At 41.9% G+C, this 22,378-nt stretch overlaps 1 protein-coding gene and 1 pseudogene across 2 annotated transcripts in view; one reads left to right on the forward strand and one right to left on the reverse strand.

Annotated features, from left to right (window-relative positions):
• The window catches only part of Acer3 (alkaline ceramidase 3), a 97,497-nt gene that overhangs the window by 49,648 nt on the left and 25,471 nt on the right, over window positions 1-22,378 (reverse strand). Inside the window, exon 1 of one of the 2 annotated variants that reach the window (XM_051148992.1) lies at window positions 10,599-10,801. The exons of the other annotated variant lie outside the window; for it this stretch is intronic. Coding sequence (XP_051004949.1) covers window positions 10,599-10,701 — 103 coding nt within the window. The 5' untranslated portion in view covers window positions 10,702-10,801. Of the gene's footprint in view, window positions 1-10,598; window positions 10,802-22,378 lie in introns of those variants that run through there. 2 annotated transcript variants of the gene reach the window in all.
• On the forward strand, window positions 10,958-20,383 carry LOC127192350 (zinc finger CCCH domain-containing protein 15-like; annotated as a pseudogene).

Genomic DNA, 22,378 nt, shown 5'->3' on the forward strand with positions numbered 1-22,378 from the left:
AAATCCTACAGAAAAAGTGTTTTAAATGTAAAATATACAGATAGGTTTGAAATTAAAAAGGAATGAGGCATACCAACATGAACTAAAAAGAAGGTGGGTGATTAATTACACTAGCATTAAAGAAAGCAGATTTCAGGACTTAGTATTACCGAAGGAAAGAGATGACATGTCATAGAGGTAAAGAGTCAATAGTTCAAGCTTATCAATGAGAGAGAGAGAGATAGAGAGAGAGAGAGAGAGAGAGAGATAGAGAGAGATGCATATGTGTATAGAGTCAATGCTAATACCAAAATTTTACTAATTCTAGAGTTCTACTTTGCTCTTTTAACTCTACCCAGTCACTACTGTTAAAAGCCGTCTGTTGTGAGAAATTAGAGGACATATATAAGACCTAAGAGTTCACATCTAGGATGAGTCAACAATTGTTAACAGCTCCGCAAACAAATTATTTCAACTTTGAGCTGCTTACTCACTTTCCATGGGTGAAATACCTCTTTTGATTATTATGCATACATTATAGGGATCAGTAAAAGGATGCCTATAAAATTCTAAGAAGATAAAACAGCTTACAAAAAGCTACAAAACTTTGTTCTTATTTTTTAGTCTCATCTTCTAAACCTTAAAAAAAAAAAAAAAAAGAGTAAAGAACCTCCTTATGGAGATGGCTTCAAAATGGCAAACCAGCCACTGGGCAAAACACCCTTCTTTCTGCTACAGACAGAATTCTACCTAAATGTGGGCAACCTTTGAAGCAGGCAGAGTTGATGGCCAAAGTCTGCCAAGACAGGGTAAGCAAGTCCTCAACAGTTCCTGCTTTACAAATATGTCTGCCAGATACAATGGGCCAGAAGACTGAAGATGATGCTCCAATGTTACAGAGAGTTTTGGGTGACTGTTTAGGCAGCAAACTGTCTCTGTCATTTTCTCATTTTGGAAGCTGCTAACTTGCACTTCCTGTTTACTCAGATAACTAATTTTATTCCTTCTCAAATATTTGATGGGGTTGAAAACCAGATAGTTTAGTTTTACAATTAAGCTTAGTTGTTTAGGGATTAAGATGTTTTTAGGTCTAGAAAGAAGTTTTTAGGTTGATAGAGATGAGATATGATAGATACTGACTTACACTCAGAGTTGTAGACTCACCAAGATAGGAACGATATTTTCTCCAAGGTTGCCAAATACAAATAGGCAAAACACTATGAATGTAACATTTATATAATTTTTAATTGTTTCATGATCCTTCTTGCTATATGTAGTTTATTATAGATATGTATACTAATGTAAATGTATATGTAAAAGTAAAAAATGAATAAATAAAAAAATTTTAAAGTATGGCATAATTTGGCACACAGAGTTTATATAATAGAAAATTAAAATTATTCAAAACTCCAGTTTAAGCACTATTTTCAGTTACCTATGGCTGAAGAGCCAATCCAAACTTCAAAATTTCAAAAGACAATTTTTTTATTATCTCTCACAGAACAATATGAACAACAAAAGGGGCACAGATGTATAACATACGTAAATAGCCAGCTTTGAAAAGAGTAGTGTGCACAGGAGGAAAAAGTGAAAAAAGACTGAATACCTAATAATAAGTGAACTAGATAGCATGGCATGCTAGTATATATTCACCAGAATGGTTAAACTGAAAATTACTGGAGCTAAATACTGACAATGATGTGGACCAGATGTTGTATACGTAAGTCAGGCACGATGGCATATGCCTGTATTCCCAGTAGACAGAGGGCCAGTATGGACTGCAGAGAAAGTTCAAGGCTAGCCTGGGCTACATAGCCAGACTCTGTCTTTTAAAAAAAGCCAAAACAAACAAACAAAGAAAGAAACAAAGAAAAACTAGAGCTGAGCAGTGGTGGTGCACGCCTTTAATCCTAGCACTCAGGAGGCAAAGGCAAGTGGATCTCTTGAGTTCAAGGTCAAGCTAGTCTACAGAGTGAGTTCTACTACAGCCATGGTTACATAGAGAAACCCTGTCTCAAAAAACAAACAAACAAAAACTATCAGTGTAAAATTGAGAAAACCCTGGTAGTTTCTAATGCAACAAAATATATATTTACTTCATGTCCTAAATATTCTAATTGTAAGGATTTACCTACAAAAAATAAAAAGATGCATCTATTAGGCAGGTATGGTGACACAGCCCACAACCCTAGCACTTAGGCCGAGGAAGGAAGACTGCCACAACCTCAGGGTCAGCCAGGGCTACACAGCAATACATGTCAAAATAATAAATAGAAAATAACAAAGTAACAAAAATGCATATAGGCGTGTTCAAGCATATTCATAGTAGTTCTATTAATAATCACTAAAACCCAAAAAGTCAGCTGGCCACCTGAGCAGGAAAATGGGTCTGTACTTCATTTATAGTAAACTATCAATATACAGCAACACAGATGAGTCTCAAAAACATTCTGCAGAGCAAAAGAATCCTTACATCAAACAGGAAATACTAGGTGATTCATTCTACTTCTATGCAGTTCCAGAACAGGCAAAGCTACCTTATGGGAGTGGGAAAAATTAGAACAATGGTTTCAGTGGAGAGGGAGGAGGAGGTGACTACTAACACAGAAGTCGCATGAGGTTGATGTCAAGCAAAGATCTCTATCTTTCTCTTCCTCTCCACCAACACTCGCTGGAGAAAACATAAAGCTTCTAGGGCTTCAGGCATGCTCAACACTGACCACCACAGTGCTATAATATCCCTGGGCTTCAGGCATGCTCAACACTGACCACCACAGCGCTATAATATCCCTAACCCAAAGCTGCATGTCTTGACAGGGTTCTGTTTCACAGCTGTATGTACTTCTCAGCAAATATAAGTTTAATATTTATGCATTCCACTGAATGAAGACTTTATTCCAAAAGAAAAACACATAAAAAGTGAGCTTTATATAATGAAACAAATGTGAAAGGTTTTAGGGGAAGTGGAACTTAACTTTGAAATGTGTCAAAAATAAAATGGTAGGCAGAGAGTAGATATGTTATAAAAGAGGTACAATAAAATGTTAACGTAAAGCATTCAGCATTCTTTCAAGTTTGTTGTATGTTTGAAATTTTCACCCAAAAAGAAACAAAAACAAAAACCATTAAGTTGAAAGGCTGGAGAGCTGGCTCAGTGGTTAAAGGTACTACTGGCTGTTCTTCCAGAGGGCCCCAGTTGGATTCCCAGGACCCAGACAGCAGCCTACTACCACTGTCTGTAACTCTAGCGTCAGATGTCCTCTTCTGCCTTCATTGCATATTAAGTTTGCAAGTGTTACACAGACATACATGCAAGCAAGACATCCGTATACATAAAGTAAAATAAACAAGCTCAAACATTCAAGATGTAAAGTGCTTATCTTACATGCCTGAGGTCCTGGGTTCAAAAGGGACATTTTATAGAAAATAAAATGATACAGAGAATAAGTGATTTACCCAAAGTCACAAGCCTGAACTGGAGCAAAGTTCCAGACTCTGGTATACTGGCCTTTCTGTGATCCTGTTGCTTTCTCCACAGTAAAACTCCCAGGACTTGCATGTCACCATAACTGTTCTTACTGTCTCTTTCTGGCTCTGTCATTTTGTTGAGTTCTAAACATGTCTGTAACCCAACACAAAATTGTAAATTTGCTGAAAACATTGAGGAATTTTTTGGTTTTGTGTTTGTTTTGTTTTTAACTCAACTGTGTGTTTCACAAGAATAAACATTGTAGATGATCGTGCAGTGTTGGTGTGTCGCAGTGTCGAAAGGTAGGCATATCTACAACTCTTTATAAACCTGTTTCAGTGTTTTAGTTAAGTATCATTTGTTCTGTTCCAATATACCCATAAATCTATTGACCACAACACCCAAAACTGTTTACTTGCAGTCTCTGAGTTGGACATATTAAACCTAAATCTTTTTGTACACTAAATTTGATCTTTCATTGTCCTTCCTTCTTCAGCTGACTTATTGTGCTTTTGAGCTGTAATTTGAAGTACTGCCTGCCTGCTTTTCCTTAGGTAAAGAATCTTCCTGGAGCACAGGAAATGGCTCAGTGGATATAGGTACCTTCCACCTAGTCTGAGGACCTAAGTTCAATCTCTACGACACAAGTGGTAGAAAACAGAATTGACTCTCACAAGGTGTCCTTTGATCGTCACGTGCTTATGCACACATACACACTAAATAAATAAATAAATAAATAAATAAATAAATAAATATTTTAGCAGAAGAATTATCTTCCTTAAGATGACAGGAATGTCACCTCTACCAGCCCACAGAGACCCAGGATTAAAAGATTCCTAACATATACTCACTTATTTCAAGAAAAAGGGAAGGAGCCTGAGAAAAGAAAAGAAAAAGAAAGGAAACAAAAGTAAGAAACCAGATACCCTAGTGATGTTTGTATGAGGTACAACTGGCTAAAGCCTTTCACCCTGAGCTACAGAGGAAAAGAAACAAACTCCTTTCTCCCATCTAAGTTAATCTTAAAACAAAGCCATGGAGACTGAGGACTGCCTACTGCCTTCCACCTGCTTCCTATAAATAGGATTGAAGAGTGGCAACAAATCCACAGGAGAAACAGTACTTAGCTCAAACCATCCCAACGTCAGAACAAAAGGGAGATGGTTAGATAAGTCATACTGTGAGTACCGTTCATTCTTTCCATCAGTAAGGGTACGGCCAAACATCTTGCTCTGACAGATAACAGACATAACTAAGAATTTTAAAATATTCTTTAGCTTTTTTTATAAATAACTCCTATAAAGTGTAAATTCTTGCACATTCTTCTATCAAATATATTTTTAAATGAATTTCACTTGAAAGGAGCAGGGTACTAAACAAGCCTGGTATCTCAAGCCTGCAATCACAGCTACTCTGAAGGCTGAGGCAGTAAATTCAAGGCCTGTCTGAACTACACATACACACACACACACACACACACACACACACACACACAGTGACTTCAAGACTAGCTAGGGCAAACTAGTGAGAATCTGTCTCAAAATTGAGCTCAGTGTGATAGATGATAGATAGATAGATAGATACATACATACATACATACACACACACACACAGATAGATGGATAGATAGATAAATAGATGGATGGATAATAAGTAGATAGATGATAGGTAGATATAGATAGACAGGCAGGTAGGTAGAAACGTAGACATATAGGTACAGATATATAGATGCAGCTCTAGCATGCATGCAGCCCTAAGTTCAATCTCTAGTCTTGGGGACAGAAAGAATGACTATATATTACTGGCCTTTCCAACTACCATGGACAGAGAGGCTGCCTGTACATAACAGTTTACAGTCTAAGACAATGACAAAGTAGCTCAATGAATATTTACTGAATAAATGATATATTCTGAAAAAAATTTAAAGGCCTATGGTGGCCTCAGACTAACTCTGTAGCCAAGAACAGCCTTGAGCTTCTGACTCACCTGTCTTTGTCTCCTAAGTCCTGAAATTATAGGCATGAGCCACCAAACTCAGCTCCCTAAATAATTTCTTCCTGAGTAATTTCTTCAGTGAGGCAATAATAAAACAAACTCTCCTCTTCCTTTAGGCAACATTTCTTCCATTAAACTGCTAGTACTTGAAATGCCACTTTCTGTAATGTGTACCATGGTAGAAAGTTGTCAGACGTAAGTTTGAGTACTATTTCTGCCACTATTTATTAGTGACACAGCTCTATGCTGTTGAGGAGGTAACTTCTTTCAGACTTAGTTTCTTTTTTTTTAAAAAATGGGGTAGCATCATCTACTTAATAGGAATGTTTTGAGAATTATTAATATACAATCTTCACTTAGCAAGCAGAGTTCCAATATGTTCATATTTTAACTTGCCAGAATTTAGTTAAATAAAACCAATCCAAATAAATATGCTACAAGCTTCACTGCTAAATCTTCAACCTACATATAATTACATCATTTTTTTTGTGTATGACCAACTAACTTAATTCTTTCAAAGCTGGTCACTTTCAAAGCCATTGAATAACTGGCCAACAATGGGGCATGGGCAGCAGAGAAACAAACTCCAGTTGATAGAAATTCCAACAAATGTAGAGAGTTATAAGAGAAACAGAAAACCACCGAAATATTGATGCTGATATGGCTTAAGAGGCTAAAGACGTACTGCCTGAGGAACTTAGTCAAGGCGAACTTATCAACAGTTGTGGGGAAAAAGAGTGACGATAACTCAGAAGAATGGCAATGGCCAACAACAAACAAAACTAAGTCAGTTCTAATTAAAAAGAATTCTTGGAGATATTTCACAACATGGAGAGTGCAACAAATAAAACACTAAAAGATTATCCAAACACAGCCCAGAACATTGACACGCACCTGTAATCCTAACACTCCAAGAAACAGAGGCAGGCAGATCTCTATGAGTTCAAGGCCAGCCTGGTCTACAAAGCGAGTCCAGCACAGCCAAGACTACACAGAGAAAGACTGTCTTGAAAACCCAAAACAGCAGGGCATGGTGGTGCATGCCTTTAATCCTAGCACTCGGGAGGGAGAGGCAGGTGGATCGCTGTGAGTTCGAGGCCAGCCTGTTCTACAAAGCAAGTCCAGGACAGCCAAGGCTACACAGAGAAACCCTGTCTTGAAACCACCCTTCCCCTGCCAAAAAAGAAAGAACAAAAAGAAAACCCAAGACAAACAAAAAATTATCCAAACTCAGAAAGAATTTGTCAATGCACAAGAAGTAAAATCACTCCAAGTTATGCAAATGAGAAGGTAAGCACTGTTTAAACTACACTTGATAAGTTATTTTACAAAGAAATAAAACTCTTGAGCATGTGTTAACAGAGGAACATGTGGAGGTCAAAGGACTACTTGTGGGAGTCAGTTCTCTCCCACCTTATGTGTTTAGGAACTGAATTCAGGTCATTAAGGTTGGCAGCAAGCACTAGATAAGTGAGACATCTTGCCAGCCCTGTTTGACAAAGCTTTTAACGTTTACAAAACAACTATAACTTTTCAACTACTGATTATAAGATTGCTTTGGGGCCACCAAGCCTGATAAAACTGAGTTTGGTCCCTGAAAATCCATGTAGTGGAAGGAAAAAACTGACCTCGACAACTTATCCTCTGGCCTCCATGTGGCACACACGCACCCCTTCCACCACATAAACAAACAACAAAATATCCCTCGCCCAGTTTTAGCTTGCATTGTCATTTGTATAGCCCCATACAAAACAGGAACCACTTATCCCTACAACTTCTGGCACATCAAGGGACTTGTTTCATAACTAAAGACTCTTGGGGTGGGGGGTGTGGCTGGAGAGATGGCTCAGTGCCTAAGAGTACTAACTGCTCTTCCAAAGGTCCTGGGTTCAATTCCCAGCACCCACATGGCAGCTCACAACTGTCTGTGACTCCAAGATCTGACACCCTCACACAGACATAAATGCAGGCAAAACACCAAAGCACATAAAATAAAAATAAGTTATTTAAAGACTCTCTATCCTTTCCTCTGGTCCTTACAATATTTTCAAATAAAAAAAAGTTTGAATCAATATGGGCTGATATTTGAAAGATAGCTTTTCAGGACTGAGAGTTACCACTGTCACATCTACAGTGGTAGATTATTATCAATTATTATCCAAAATAAACATAATGTAATGCCAAAAGACGGCTGAATACCCTGAATGGTTGTCCAGTTTGTCTCTTGTTATATAATTTCATGTCTGTTCTTCTCATTTGAATGCAAGGGGGAAAGAGTAAGTGTAATAAAAGTAATGATGGAGAAGGATAAGTATATAATATATTCAGAAGGCAATCTCAACCTAAATACTATTTCAATACAACTTATTGCAACCTTAGATAAATTATTCTTAGAAATATGTGTCCCTGGGCTGGAGATGGTTCAACCATTAAAGGCTAGGCTCACAACCAAAAATACAAGAAATATACTCTCCTTTCAGGGATTGTGTCTTACTCCTGTGATGCTGGCGCTTGGAATGCTAAGACAGGAAGAGTAACAAGAGTGTGAGGTCAGCCCAGACTACACACTGAATCCCTGGAGTACCTGGGCTATCATAGAGTTCCTTTCTCATAACAAAACAAGATAAAAATAAAAAGTTAGCAAACATTTCAAGTTCTTAATCTGTGTAATGGGTATAATAATACCTTCTTCATAGAATTACTGCAAAACTCAAAGGAGAGATACATATCAAGGGCTTAACAAACTGTGGTACACAGTGAGTACTTACATAATAACTATTATTATCCTTGGTAATACTATCATTAAAACTCACTAATGTAAACAAGATGGAGCTACAGCTATATTTGTACATAGTGTTATTAGTCAGTTTTTGCCTTCTTGCTTGCTTATTTTGGTTTTTTTGATAAAGTGTTTCATAGAGCATAGTCTGGCCTTGAATTCCTGATTTTCCTGCTCTCACCTCCTAAGTGCTGGAATTATAGGCACGCAGCAACACACTCAGCTTTTTAAATCTGCATATTATTCAAAGGCCAAAACCCTATACTCTGATTATGATAGATATTCATCACTATGTTACATGGTAAATTTGTCTCAACTTCCTTCAGGTCATTTTCTCCCAGTGTGTACACATGAGGAGTTGCCAACACCTTCATTTACCCTCTTCGAGCAACCCTTTTGATGGCTATGTCAAAACCTCTGACAGTCTACTCAGTTTCCTCTTCTGAGGACATGAAGAAGTAAAGCCATTTCCCATTTCTCAGAGCTCTTTGCCAAAACACAGTATCTTCCTCCCTCACAGTTCACATGACTCAATGGCCAGTTTTCTCTTTTGATTGTAACCTAAAACCTTGGCTCTAAACTAAAAGTCTTTATTACTAATGTAGATTAATAAAACTGCATAAGGCTAGTTCCTTTGCCGCACAATTCCTAAAAATAAACGATGTAGGTGACCAACACCTATTTTAGCACTGTCAGTAACAGAAAGCTCTTGCTCCCTTACCCCCATGCCAACCTGTTCCATGCCAGTATCACTAGTTAGAAAGTTTTCTCTTAAGTTGAAACAAAACTCTTTCCCTTGGCAGTTATTTTCTTCTAATTCTACGTTCTAGAAAAAAAAAAAAATGAACTCCAAGTCCATCCAATATGTGAAGACCCCCTAAGATGGGAAAAATAAAAAGTTACACACTCCCAGCTTCAAAATCACGATTTCAAGTCTCCCTGGTGGTCATGGGCCTCTGGTATTCTTGCCAAATCTATCTAAAAACCGAACTGCCGAAGTGCTTCCTTTGCCAATGTTTGGGTTGCCAAGTAATTACCCTATAAATGATCCCTTTGCCCACTTTCCCCTTTACTGCATAAAAACTATTAATTTAAACTAATAGTTGAGAAAAAGTGACATTCAATCTAAATCATGGTCTCAAGGGCCTGGGATTAACAAACGCTCTAAAAACTGCAAGACTTACTGCGAGATCACCTGGCATGAAACTTGCCCTGCAAGAGGACTCAAGAACAGAATGTTAGCTAAGAATTTTGCCTCAGGGCCTAATAAAGTGGGTCCATTCAAAAGAAGGCAGTAGCAACCAAAGACTATTCTGCTCCTTGCCAGAAACAACCAAAATAGAAAAGAAAAAAAAGAAAAAAAAAAAAAGAAAGAAAGAAAAAGACGATCAAACACGATTTTCAAAATCTAACCAAACTGAATGGAAGAAATGGCAGCACCCCGACCCAAGGCAGGAATAATTATCTAGGAAACACACACACACACACACACACACACACACACACACACACACACACACGAAAACCCAAAAGCTGGTCCAGCGGCAGCAAATCTGTGACTCTGAAAGTGCATTCATGGAAATAAGTGTCCTCAGATGACCATTAACCCCTAGAAAGTCCTGATGAGCGAGATGCAGAGCGGAAGCAAGGAGAGTTAAGTCCCGTGCTCTTGGGAGAGCGGCTGGAAGAGGAAGGTGCTCTGGCTACCACTTCTGGTGCAAGATGGACAGTGATCTCTGGTATTTGAAGACACCAAGTAAGGGTGGAAGTAGGTATGGGAGTGGGGGCGGGCGGGGGGGGATGGGATTCAGCATTGAGAAACTGTCTCCTGGAGGTGAGCGTGATCTAAAGAGAACCGAGAGATGAAGGGGACGGGCCCTGAAGACTTTCCCAGATTGGGGGTTGGATGAAACCTGTAAGGGTCCCCCCCTTCTTCATGCCCGGCTGGCTGAGGTCGGTTAGCTGCAGCCCGGCAGGCGTTCAGGGCCCTCAAGGCAGAGACCTTCCACATGCCCGATCTCGGGGGGGGAGGGGGTTTTGGGGGGCGGGCAGTGCCCGGCCTGGCAGCAGCCGCGCTCACATACGAACTCCTATGGCCAGCCGCGCAGCTCACACGCTCTCCTCTGAGGTCCAGGCGCGGCTCGCACACCCTTTCGTCCCTAACCTGAAGGCCCCCTGAAGCCAACCCAGCCAGGCACAACCCGCGGCCTCGTCGGCTGCCCGGCTTTCCTCGGCCGCGCACACCCAGCTGCCGCTCCCGGGCCCGGCCTGGTGCTTACTACCCCTCGCGGCCAGGTTCGCCCTCCGCGCTCTCCACTCGCCGCGCCTGCCCTCAGGGCGCGCCCTCGCTCCCCCGCCGCCTCAGGCCCCACTCACAGAACTCAGCGATGAACAGGGTCACCACGTAGTTCTCCTCACACCAGTCCAACGTGGAGGTCGTAGGGCCCCAGTAGCCTGGGCGGTCTCCAGCCGGAGCCATCGCGCCGCTGCTGCCTCACACTCTGTTCCGCCGCTCCCCGGCCGCCTCAGGCAACACGCTCTCTCCTCGCCGGCGCCCTCCTCCTTTACCCGATGAGCAAGGGCGGGGCTAGAGCCGTCACTTGAACCTGCCAAGCAGTAGGCCCCGCCCAGGCGCCTCCGGGACGCCCCGCCCTCCGAACAGCCCCGCCCACCGCGTCAGGGCAAGCGGACAGGGCTTACCCAGAGAAGGAAGGCTCCTGAAGAGGTGGTGGGGAATGTCGTGTGTTGTGATCAACAGAGAAGTTAGGGAAGTGGGGTAGACTGGCCGACCTCGACGCTCCCCTGGAGCAAGGTTGGGAAGCGTCCAGCACCCCCCCCCTTTTTTTTTTGCTGTCAGGACGCGACCAAGCCTCTATTAGTGTGGGAGCGGTCTGGTTTAATTGGGACAAGAATGAGGTGCAACCTTTCTATGTCAAGTCTCAGACTAGATTGAACTTGCACAGTGAGGCAAGTTAGTATCTGACTCTGGCCCAAGGGGCTCAAACGAGGAGACTAGAAACAGCATCCCCAGCCGGCTCCAGAGATGCCCAGGAAGCCACTCTGAGTGTCCTGTGCAGACAAAGGAACGGGACAACAACTCAGAATGGACAGAATAAAACATAGGTGTTCGGATCATTTAAAAGTGCACACTTGAGCCGGGCGTGGTGGTGGACGCCTTTAATCCCAGCACTCGGGAGGCAGAGGCAGGCGGATCTCTGTGAGTTCGAGGCCAGCCTGGTCTACAAAGTGAGTCTAGGACAGCCAAGGCTACACAGAGAAACCCCCTCTCGAAAAACCAATAAATAAATAAAATAAATTTTAAAAGTGCACACTTGACAAAGCTCTAAAAAGTGTGTGACTTCCTTTAGGCGTCTATGCACAGCGTCTTCTGCCTCCTTAAGTGAGCTTTATTCACTTGCCAACCAATGGCCTCTTGCTGCTTCCAGCATCAGGACTGGAATACACCCTAGCCTCCAGACTGAGCTATTAAAAACACAAACACAAGTCCGTGAGATGGCTCTATGGGTTTGGCTAAAGGCATTTACCATGCAAACAGGGGCAGGCTGAGTCCATCTCAGCAACACAAGTAAAAATACAAGGAGAGAACTGACTTCATAAAATTGTCATCTTCTGACCTCCATGCAGGCAACATGGCACATGTGTCTACACAAACACACACACGAGCGTGCACACACTCACACGTGCACACACACATGCACAATAATAATAAGTAAAAACTTAAAAATAATAGATACATCCTGTTGCCTTTTGTGTTCAACTCCATCAAACTTTCCCCAGGTTGTGAAGACTCTACTCAACTTCCATAGTCCTGCCTTTGCTCCTGAATTTAGCCAACTCCTCCCTTTTCTTTAAAATACAGCTTCTTGAAGACTTCCCTAACTCTCACGTCTGCAAGCCCTTTGCCCTCTGTTCTTACCCTACACTCAAGTCTCCGCGAATAGAGACTTTGCTTCTCATTCTTTGTGGAGCTGGAGCCTGCAAGATTCTGCCTGGCCACACTGTATGAAACAAAGAATTTAGATCAAGGATTATATAATTGCTATTTTCTGAGTCAGATGAGCTATAACCAGGTGGGGACGGGCGGGTGGGAGGGGTGGTATGGAGGGAAGGGTGGGCACCATTAATCACAATGAGATGTCACTCAAATAGGTATATCTATATTTGCTTTTTTAAATTTTTAGGTAAGCCAGGCTGTGATGGCTCATACCTTTAATCCCAACATTCAAGTGTCAGAGGCAGGTGGATCTCTGAGTTCGAGGCCAGCCTGGTCTACAAAGCAAGTTCCAGGACAGCCAGGACTCCTCAGAAACACTGTCTCCATTTTTTTTCTTAGTTTCCTTTTATTTTATGTGTGTAGGTGTTTTGCCTGCATGTATGTATGTATATGTGTGTGTGTACTCTCCCCAAGGAGGCCAGAGGAGAGAGCACATCAGATTCTCAAACTAGAATTAGAGCCAATTGTGAGGTGCCACATGGGTGCTAGGAATTCAACTCAGGTCCTCTGGAAGAGCAGCCAGTTCTCTTAACCACTAAGCCTGCTCTTCAACTCCTATATTTACTTTTCAGTTAAAAAAAAAACCCTCCAGTTTAGAAAGCCTAACAGACTACTGCTCCCCAAAGTGACAAAGAAATCCATTCCATAGTCTGTTCTTCCCCCCTCACAATGGAAAATGAATGGCACTTGAAGTTTACCTCTGGCTAGCAAACACCCACTCACGCACACCATGCCAGCAAATACACTCACACTTGCACACAACCATATTACATGGGAACTGGCAAAAATGAGTTGGACATCTATTAGCCTTAGCGGTGGGAAAGCAGAGTAAAAGAGCACCACGCCTATATTTTCACTGCCAAAATGAAATATGACAAGACACCTTAATCATGTAAGGTAGCAAATTCATTTTGCAATAAATGCTCCATAAATATCTACAATCAGATAGTATTGTAGGCAATGGAAGAGGAGAAAACATACATACCCTATGAACCCCGATGGCACATACCTAATGCACCCTGCTCCTAGATAATTTTGAAATCTAACAGACCTATAAATCGAGTACTGCCTTGATCCATATGCTGAAACTGACCTGGTGAATTAGGAATTTCTCCCTAGGGAAACCTAGATAATAGTTAGGATGTAGGCAGTCTAATAGGAGGGCTATATTTGTGTCTCCTGTGCCTGGATGGTCCTCCAGGAACTCAGAAGAAGGAGGTCTGAGCTGAGCTAACAAGAGGACTGTCGCCTCTCCAAGGCCAGCACTGTGTTGGGTTTCACCGCCCCCCCCCCCCAATCTGGTATGGAGAAACTAGGCTTGTCAGATCTGCAGGAATAATTTCATTTGGCACCCAAAGGATTTTAAGCAAGAGATTGATGTGGGTACATTTGCCAGTGGGAGGGTAGATAACGTTAATGTAGGGACACTTCTGAAGGAAGGGCAGATAACGCTGGTGGGGTACACTTGCTGAAGGGGATCAGGGGGGCAGACCAACATGACTGGGCAAGACCAGAAGCTCTTGACCTAGTCAACAGCACTAGTGATTAAGAAGGGACACGTTTCCCAGATTATTAACACATAGAAACCAATGAGGTTTGAAAGGAACTTGAAGGAAAGGTTAAGGGAGCCGGTCAAGATGGAAAGCTGGGCTCTAGCCATCCCCAGCTACTGGGACAAGCAGAAAGTGAATCTGGCTGCCATGAGTAGGGCAGTCTGTAAGAGAATGTGTGGAAAGACATTTCTGGGCAAGAAAACCAGCCTGCAAGGGCTTGACGGGGCAAGAGAGAGGCAAACAGAACAAGGTGCCGTGCTTGTACGCAGAGGCGGGAGCCGGGTGAGAACATCCAAATATGTGTGTTAGGCAAGATAGGTTCCCAGGTTTCTGGAGAGGTCTTACAGTGGGGGAAAGGGGCAAGATGGGGAGAAGAGAAAAATCAGGAAAGTCAAGGAGCTGTAGCAATAATCTTGACGAAGTCTGACCAGTTTGTGGGGTTCAGTTGCACCACAACCCTGAGCCATTCTTACATGGGCTTTCCAAGACAGACCTCCCAGGCTCACTGATTTGTGAGAAACAGAGGAGAGCAGAGGTTCCCAGATCAGCACCTGAGCCCCCAAATATGCCACCCTGGAAGATAATCACTACACAGGACCAGAGTTAGCAAACCTTTGCTCAAGCACCTTGAACTTAATAACAAGATACTGTCATAAGGTTGAATATTCACTGAATAACCCCAAATTTACTGTTTCATTTTTAGTGAGATTACAGAAATGTCAACAACATCAAAATAACCTAAGGATTCTTGCCCTATGAACAGGGATACTTTCTTTCAGCATCACCTAGGAGCCAGTCCTCTCATCCCCAAGCTCCTAAGGACCACTGATGCACATGTTTGCACATTGAGTGCCTGTTCTTTACATCTACCTCAGAGCTGTCAGTTACCACCTAGATGCTGGCTTGAATCGCAATCTCTAACCCACATCTGTCTCCGGGCCTTTAGCTCTTGAACCAATTAAGATCAGAGTTTGCTACAAATGACAGACAGAAAAATAGCTCCAGAATCTTAACTAAAGAATTTTTCTCCCTCAAATAGTGAGGCTCCAAGTTCCTACCGCAGCTGCCCAATGCAGAAAGTTTTCTTGCTCTTACAACAGAGCTTTCAGCACCCTCCCCGTACCCCCCCCCACCCCAGGATAGCTACTGCTTGCCCAAGCATCCAGCTGTGACCCAGCAGGAGGAAGGAAGAGCAAGGACAAGGGTTAAAGGCACATACCAAGGTGGACATGTCCTTTTTTATCTGTTCCAGCACCTTCGCCCCGGAATATCCATTTAGAACTATTCAGCCAGAAGCTGCCTGCCGTTTGGGAGCTCAGAAACCATGACAGAGAATCTGAGGACACAGGCAGAGAGTTTGAACTGGGCTGTCACTCCAAACAAAACTGATTTTCTGTTAGGAAAGAGCACCTCCAAACGACCTTCTAAGCGGTCCCGTTAAATATTTCCCAAGGATCTCCAATTCACTGTGTCCTAAAACTGACCTGCCACTTTCTCTCCCAGAGTGCTGACTTCTCTGTTCGGTGGTCTTTACTGTGGGGGGTGAAATGCAGAGCCATTTACCCACTTTGCTGAAGAAAGGAGGTATAACTGACAGCCACTTCTCCCCATCCTGTCACATCCCATCTGTGACCATTCCTGTGAATTTCCTCTCTGTGCCCTTTCTCCTGCCTCGGCCTTGTCTCTGAGGGTGCAGGCCCTCATTTACTGAGTTTCTAACAGCCCCAAAGAAAGTCTTGTCTTGCCCCCTCTCACAACCTCTTCTTCATGGGATGGCTGCCAGAGGACCTGTTCCAAAACTCAAAACAATCAAGATCCCTCTCCAGGGAGTAATTGATTCCCCACAGCTTCTAGAATAAAGCCCCAAATGACATTACCTACAAGGCTCTCTGTCACCTGGCTCCCGCTACCTCTTACGCCTTGTTATCACATTTCTAAAGCACACTCTCTCCCCTTAACAAAAGGTCTTTTGGTCTCCTTGTGTTCCTGGGCATGCCTCAAGGGGAAACCCTTCCCCATCCTTCTGTACCTTCTCCCTCCGCACTATGATCATCTGCCTCCTGTGTCCCTCACCAAAATGACCAACAGTCCTCAAACTTCCCAGCAGAACTATGGTTTGTGCTATTTCCCAAACCGGAAGAAGCCAACTGCCCCCATGGAGTGTAGTCCTTGAGCAAAACAGCATGGGTCATCATGAGCCAGATGCTCTGCAGAAACCCTGAGTCTGGCTCCAGACAGCCTCGGAAAAAGAAAAGTGTCTTGAGATTCGATCTTCTGCGCTGTTCTTTTTCTCACGAGCCTGCATATGGCAGGAAAGGGTTTGACTACCACTTGTAATAGGAAAAAGTTCCAAAGTGTATACATGTGATCCTTGGTTCCTTTGTAAGTAGAGCTGTACAGCCTCCTATGAAAGACACGACCAACCGACTTTGGCATGAATTCACTTTGTGTCTTTACAATAATTACAGCTAGAGTTTTATGTACCTATACGATTGTTCTGACATCTAACGTGAATAAGCTGGTAGGAGTTGATTTATTAATTCTTGGACTTCTTCATTTAAAACGATGGACATATGCACCTATTCTGTGTTTGAAATGAGAGTTATTGTAACTCCACTTGATAGTCAGATATTAGTTTTTCTCTCTTGAGCTAACTTATTGTTTCTTGACCTACTGTGCTCTGTAAACATTTATAAGATCTTTGCGTTCATACTGGGAGTCAAGTATGTATGAGAACATAGTTAATTGACAACAGCATATAGATGATTATGGAATCTACTGCTCAGTACAATTCCCAATAGAAGGATATCCTTTAATATATTATTGCTAATTTTTTAAATTCAAAGTTTCTTGTGATATGCAAGACAGTACCAACTATCAACATCTTAAAAAAAAACTAGCACTGTGATAAATCAAAACAAGACATTGCTTGGGATTGGTGAAATGTTCTTAAGGTTTTGTCATGTGTTATTAAATGTTTGGATCTAGAGGACACAGGCTTAGGCCAAACATTCTGTTTGTGTACGGGCAAACTTTGAGGAGTCACTAAAGTAAATAGCTAATGTAAATGCAATAAAATTATTTGTTCAGTGAAAACATGACACCAACTCAAATTTCTGAGGTAGAATAATATTTCACAGTGTACCAGCAGAATTCAAGACTGAATTTATATACATATTTTTATACATATTGACGTGTTGTTTTCATTTTTGTTTTCTCTATTTTGGTCATGCTATTAATTGTATAGTCTATGTAATGCTTGGAATAAAGGAATAATCTGCTGAAAAGAAAGAAAGGAAGAAAGAAAGGAAGAAAAGAAAAAAGAAAGAAAGAAAGCAGCATCTTAGTGTCTTGGTGCCTGGTATGTTCCCAGTATCCAGAACAGTGCTGGGTGCAAAATGAACCTCCTGTTCACCTCCAAACCACTGGCCATACTCTTTTCTGTGTTGTCTTAGCTATGGAAAACAATGACAACTAGTTACAGGGTAGCAAAGTGAGGTCAGACATATCAGCTGATAAATCAGGCCAGTTCTTCCAATAATTATTACGATCCACTGCATCCCAAGTGCTGGCACTATAGCTGAGTGCTACTTGCTGTGCTTGAACCCAGGGCCTTGTGTTTGCCAGTCAAGCACTCTGGCAGCTATGCTACAGCCCGGCAGTGCCTTGCATTACACTGATATTAGCAGCACACAATTAAGATTACTGTCAGGAGTAGATATGATAATGAGTTTCAAGCACTAAGGGAAAAAAACATTTGAGCCAATAGCAAGGATTCAGTATACATTGACCCATATTACTACTGCTACCATTATGACTGTTGTTCATGGAATACTTGTTCAATTCTAGACAGACATTTGAACAAACCCATGTAGATACATAATTTCATTTAATTCTCCAAAATATAAAGTAAAATAAGCATCACTTTCTTTGTTTTATAAAATATTTTATTTATTTATTGTGTGTGTGTGCAGCATGCACACACAGATACCTGAGGGGGGGGGGCCTTAAATCCCCTGGAGCTGGAGTTACAGATGGTTGCAATCCACCCATCCAACATGGGTTTTGGGAACTGAACTCAGGTCCTGTACTCTTTAAGCACTGAGTCACTCTACTCGTTTTTTTACCAATAAGAAAACAAAGATACAGAGAGGCAAAGTAATAATTCATGCTGAGTAGCAGAGAGGAGCAGGTAGAAAAGGCTGTGAGCAGCAGTGAGGTGGAATAGGGCCAGAGGTACAGCTCCATGCTGCTGCTGAAGCACCTTTCCATCCTTTTCAGAGGCCCCACTGAGGCAGAGCTTCCATTCCAGGCTTCATTACAACAGATGATCTCAGGGACAATGCTGAGTGTGAGTTCAAGTACTTACTAGGAAGGCATTTTAAGATGGCGCATTGGCTAATAGGAAGGTGTCCGGGGAAAGGCTAAGACACACTACGAGTCCTGGGTGTCTTAGCAGTAGACAGCTTGTGGGCCTTGGAGGCCTTGGGAATGATGTTGCTCATAGGTGCAAAGGATCTTTGTTCTTTTCTTTCTTTTCTTTTTTTCTTTTCTTTTTTTTTTTTTTTTTTTGATGAATGAGATCATAGGCTGGCTCTAGAGCAGTGGTTCTCAACCCTCCTAATGCTGTGACCCTTTAATACAGTTCCTCATGTTGTGGTGACCCCCAACCATGAAATTGTTTTTGTTGCTACTTCATAACTGTAATTTTGATACTGTTATAAGTTGTAACATAAAATATCTGATATCACTGAGGACAAAACTTTTGGTCTAAATAGTAAGAAAGGAGCAAAGCCACAGAACTGTATTAAGCTGTCATTTATCAAGTAAAATTTGGTCAGCAGAAGCCACGTCAGGTAGCACAAAGTGAAGCTGAAAAGAAGAAAAGAAGAACTACAAGAAGAAAATGAGTTGTTCAAAGCTGTAGTTGCAGCACAGAAAAAATAAGTAAAGGTACATATAGGCTCCAACTTTTCCAAGCCTACTTTATTTGGGGTCCTTTAAATGCTTATACCTCCCTCCCAACCCACCTACTCTAGATAGGAGAGAAAGGAGATTTAGGGGAACAGGAAAAGTAGAACTTGTTGAATTCAGTTCCTGAATGCGAGTCCACTGGCGTAGTCAGCAGGATTTCAGCAGACCAGCAAAGTTGCTGCCAGAACCTGGAACAGCAGCCAGAACCCAGTGCCTCGAAGCCTTCGCTGGAGTGGTTCTCTCTTGGAGTGCCTTGAAGTCCAGCGATGAACAGCCAAACAATACCAAGACCCAAAAAGCCCAGCTTCCTGTTTTGATCGCGTGCACGCGCGGGCGGGCATGTGTGTGTGTGTGTGTGTGTGTGTGTGTGTGTGTGTGTGTGTGTGTGTCCTTTCAGAGTCCTGTACTAGGATGTTTTTCAGCTGGCAAAAACCAAGCGCCACCCCTCCCCCCCCCACAAAGTGGTTTGACTTCTAAGTGGATGAACATCACCTATTCTCTCACAAGTCTGTTCCCCATGCCATACTTGTGATCAAAACAAAAACATGTTTACATCCAATACCTATCCCACACTTGGGATCAAAACGAAAACATGTTTATATTCACTACAGGTGCATATCCCAAATCTGTGGTGTGTGCATTCTTCAAGCAAGGGCAGTGTACTAAGACAGATAAATGGAAGGCTCTCATGACCTCACTTTGGAAAGAAAAATGTGAGAAACAAAGTGTTTTTACATTGATGCAAGAGACAAAGAACTGAAAAAAAGACACTATGGGCCAATTGAGATGAGGAAAGGTGGAAGAAGTAAGCAAGAAGCATGGTTGAGGCAGACGAGAAGAGCCCAAAACCTCAATAATGTGCATCACACTTCCTTGAAGCTATCAAAAATAACTTCATGATGGGTTTTGGGTGGGGACAATTGCATGTATTGTGGGGACAATTGCATGTATCTACATGCACTTCCTTCTGGATTTGTCCTTTAAAAAGACTAAAAGAAAAAAAGAGAACGAAGATGAGATTTCATCAGAAGATCTCATTGAAAGATAACATTCTGCCTTGGGTCCAAACGTTACCAAAATCATTCTACAATCTTTTCTTGCATGGAAGAAAAGGAAAAGACAAGGAAAGATTGATAAACTAGATATGGAGAGGCAGAAAGCTGACTTCTTAGCAGGGAAAGCACTGGTGATCAGTGGCCGGGAAGTAGTTGAATTTCATCCTGAGCTGGCCAATAAGGAGGAAGAGGAAGCGGAAGATACCAGGTACATTCAGGAAACAGGTGGTGATGAGGTCGACGGTTCTGTGGGTGTAAGGAGCATGGATGTGGGCCTGTATGTCGCCAGAGATGTAGAGGAGACAGACATTACTGTAGCCAGGTCTAGAAAGACTCAGCACATATGTTTCAGATAGGATGAGACCAAACTACATGAAACTATGGGGGGGGAGGTGGGGTCGGGGTCAGACTGAAAACGGAGAAAGACATGATTTGGATGAGGACAGCACAGGGGGAGGACAAGAGAATGGGTCCATCGATACTGTTTCTGTTGATGACAATCCATTCACTGGGGAAGACCTAGGTGAGCTAAAAGAACTAAACACACTTGGTTTAGAAGAATGACACCGAACAAGTCAAGGAAGACAATTAGGTCTGCCCAATATGATCAACATGAATTGAAATTCATGTCAATCAACAGGATGCTCGTTTCTCCGTGATGATTCTGGAGGGATACCGTCCTCCAACCAAGGAATACTATCTCTGCATCTTCTCTTCTGACTTTGACTGCATCTCATAAGTTCAAAGTAGTTGACAGATTTTTTTAAAAATGGCACTGCAGAAGATGATTGTTGTTGTAACTGTCCACTAACTGCTTTTCCAGCTTCTTGGTTTTCATTGAGTATGTGTAATTTCCAAGAACAATAAATTCACACTTAAAATACTTTCCGGTTTTGTCGGTTTTGTTGTTGTTGTTGTTTTTTGTTTTGCTTTTGTTTTTGTTTTTGATGCTGTTTTCAACGAGTGCTTTCCTTTCCTTTGTATTTATATGTTTTGAAGACTGCCTGAAAGGTGAGCTCTGTGCTTGACAAAGGAAACTGCATATGCAGGTTCAGTATGGTACGTCTTTGGACAATTAGATGGACTCTGAGAATGGGACTTGTTCAACCTGACATGTCAGTCTCAATGCCCTACAGGCTGTTTAAAGTTCTTCTCCTTTTTGCCAATAAAGTTATAAATAAAAGCCATCAGACATCAAATTTTTAAAAAAGGAACAGGGAATTATACAAAGGATTGGAACATGTCTTTTATTGTAAAAAATTTATTGAAAAATTGCAAAGTTACTTCTGGGGAAAAAAACTAACATACTCAAAGGTCATATACAATATTTTAGCATCCATACTTGAAACATATCTATATAAAAGGGATAACATCTCTGTGTAGGCAACCCAAGGCAAATGTTAATTGTACATAAATTTTTAACTATCTATGGGCAAGAAACTCTGTCCCTGTAGTTTTCCCATCTCTATGTTGCCTCCAGAAGGACTTGGTTTTAAAAGAATGTTTTAAAGCATCTTAAAGATAAATCAGACAGGCATAGTGGCCTATGCCTAAAATCCCAGCACTTTGGAGGCAGGGGCAGGTGAATCTTTGAGAGTCCAAGGTTAGACTGGTCTACATAGCTCATTGCAAGACAGTCAGAACCACATAATAGAGAGACTATGTCTCAAAAAAGAAAGAAAGAAAAATTAAAAAATTTAAAAGGTAAGTCATACATCTCACAACTAACTGTAATTCTATTTCCAAATGATTTAAGACCCTCTTCTAACTCCTATGGGTGTCTGTACCCAACATGGTACATATACACAGATGTCGGCAAACATTCATACATGTAAGATAAAATCTTTTTTAAAATGAATTTTAACTACAGTATGGTGGTCTGAATGAGAATAGCTACCATAGGCTCTTGTGATTGAAGACTCGGCCCCCAGTTCGTAGGAGTATGTGGGAAAGATTAGTTTGGCTCCCAGGGCCCACGTAGTAAAAACAGAGAACTGACCCTTGCAGCTTGCCCTCTGACCTCCACATGAGTACCGTGGCATGGGCTCATGTACACAAACACACATGTACACTAACAAACTAACTAAAGTGATTTTAAATTAAAAAAAAAAAAAAAAACCAGACTGTGGAGGTGCACACCTTTAATTCCAGTACTTGGGAGACAGAGGCAGGTGGATCTCTGAGTTTGAGGCCAGCCTAGACTACAGAGCAAGTTCCAAGGCAGCCAGGGCTGTCACACAGAAAAAACCCTGTCTCAAAGGAAACAAAACAAAACAAAACAAAACCAGAAACAAATAAAGGTGGATGACCCCTTATCCAAAATTCTTGGAACCAAAATTGATTTCATTTTATGTGTATTGAGGTCTTACCTGAGTGTGTGTCTGTGTACTGTTTGCATGTCTGGTGAACGGTCCAGAAGAGGGTGTGAGGGCTCCTGTAGCTGGAGTTACAAGTGATTGTGAGCGGCCCCGCCCTATGAGGGTTGAGAATGGAATGTGGGTTCTCTGGAAGAGCCACCAGTGCTCTTAACCACCAAGTCGTCCTTCCAGCTCTAGATAA

The sequence above is a fragment of the Acomys russatus genome, chromosome 7 (assembly GCF_903995435.1).
Source record: "Acomys russatus chromosome 7, mAcoRus1.1, whole genome shotgun sequence".
NCBI lineage: Eukaryota > Metazoa > Chordata > Mammalia > Rodentia > Muridae > Acomys > Acomys russatus.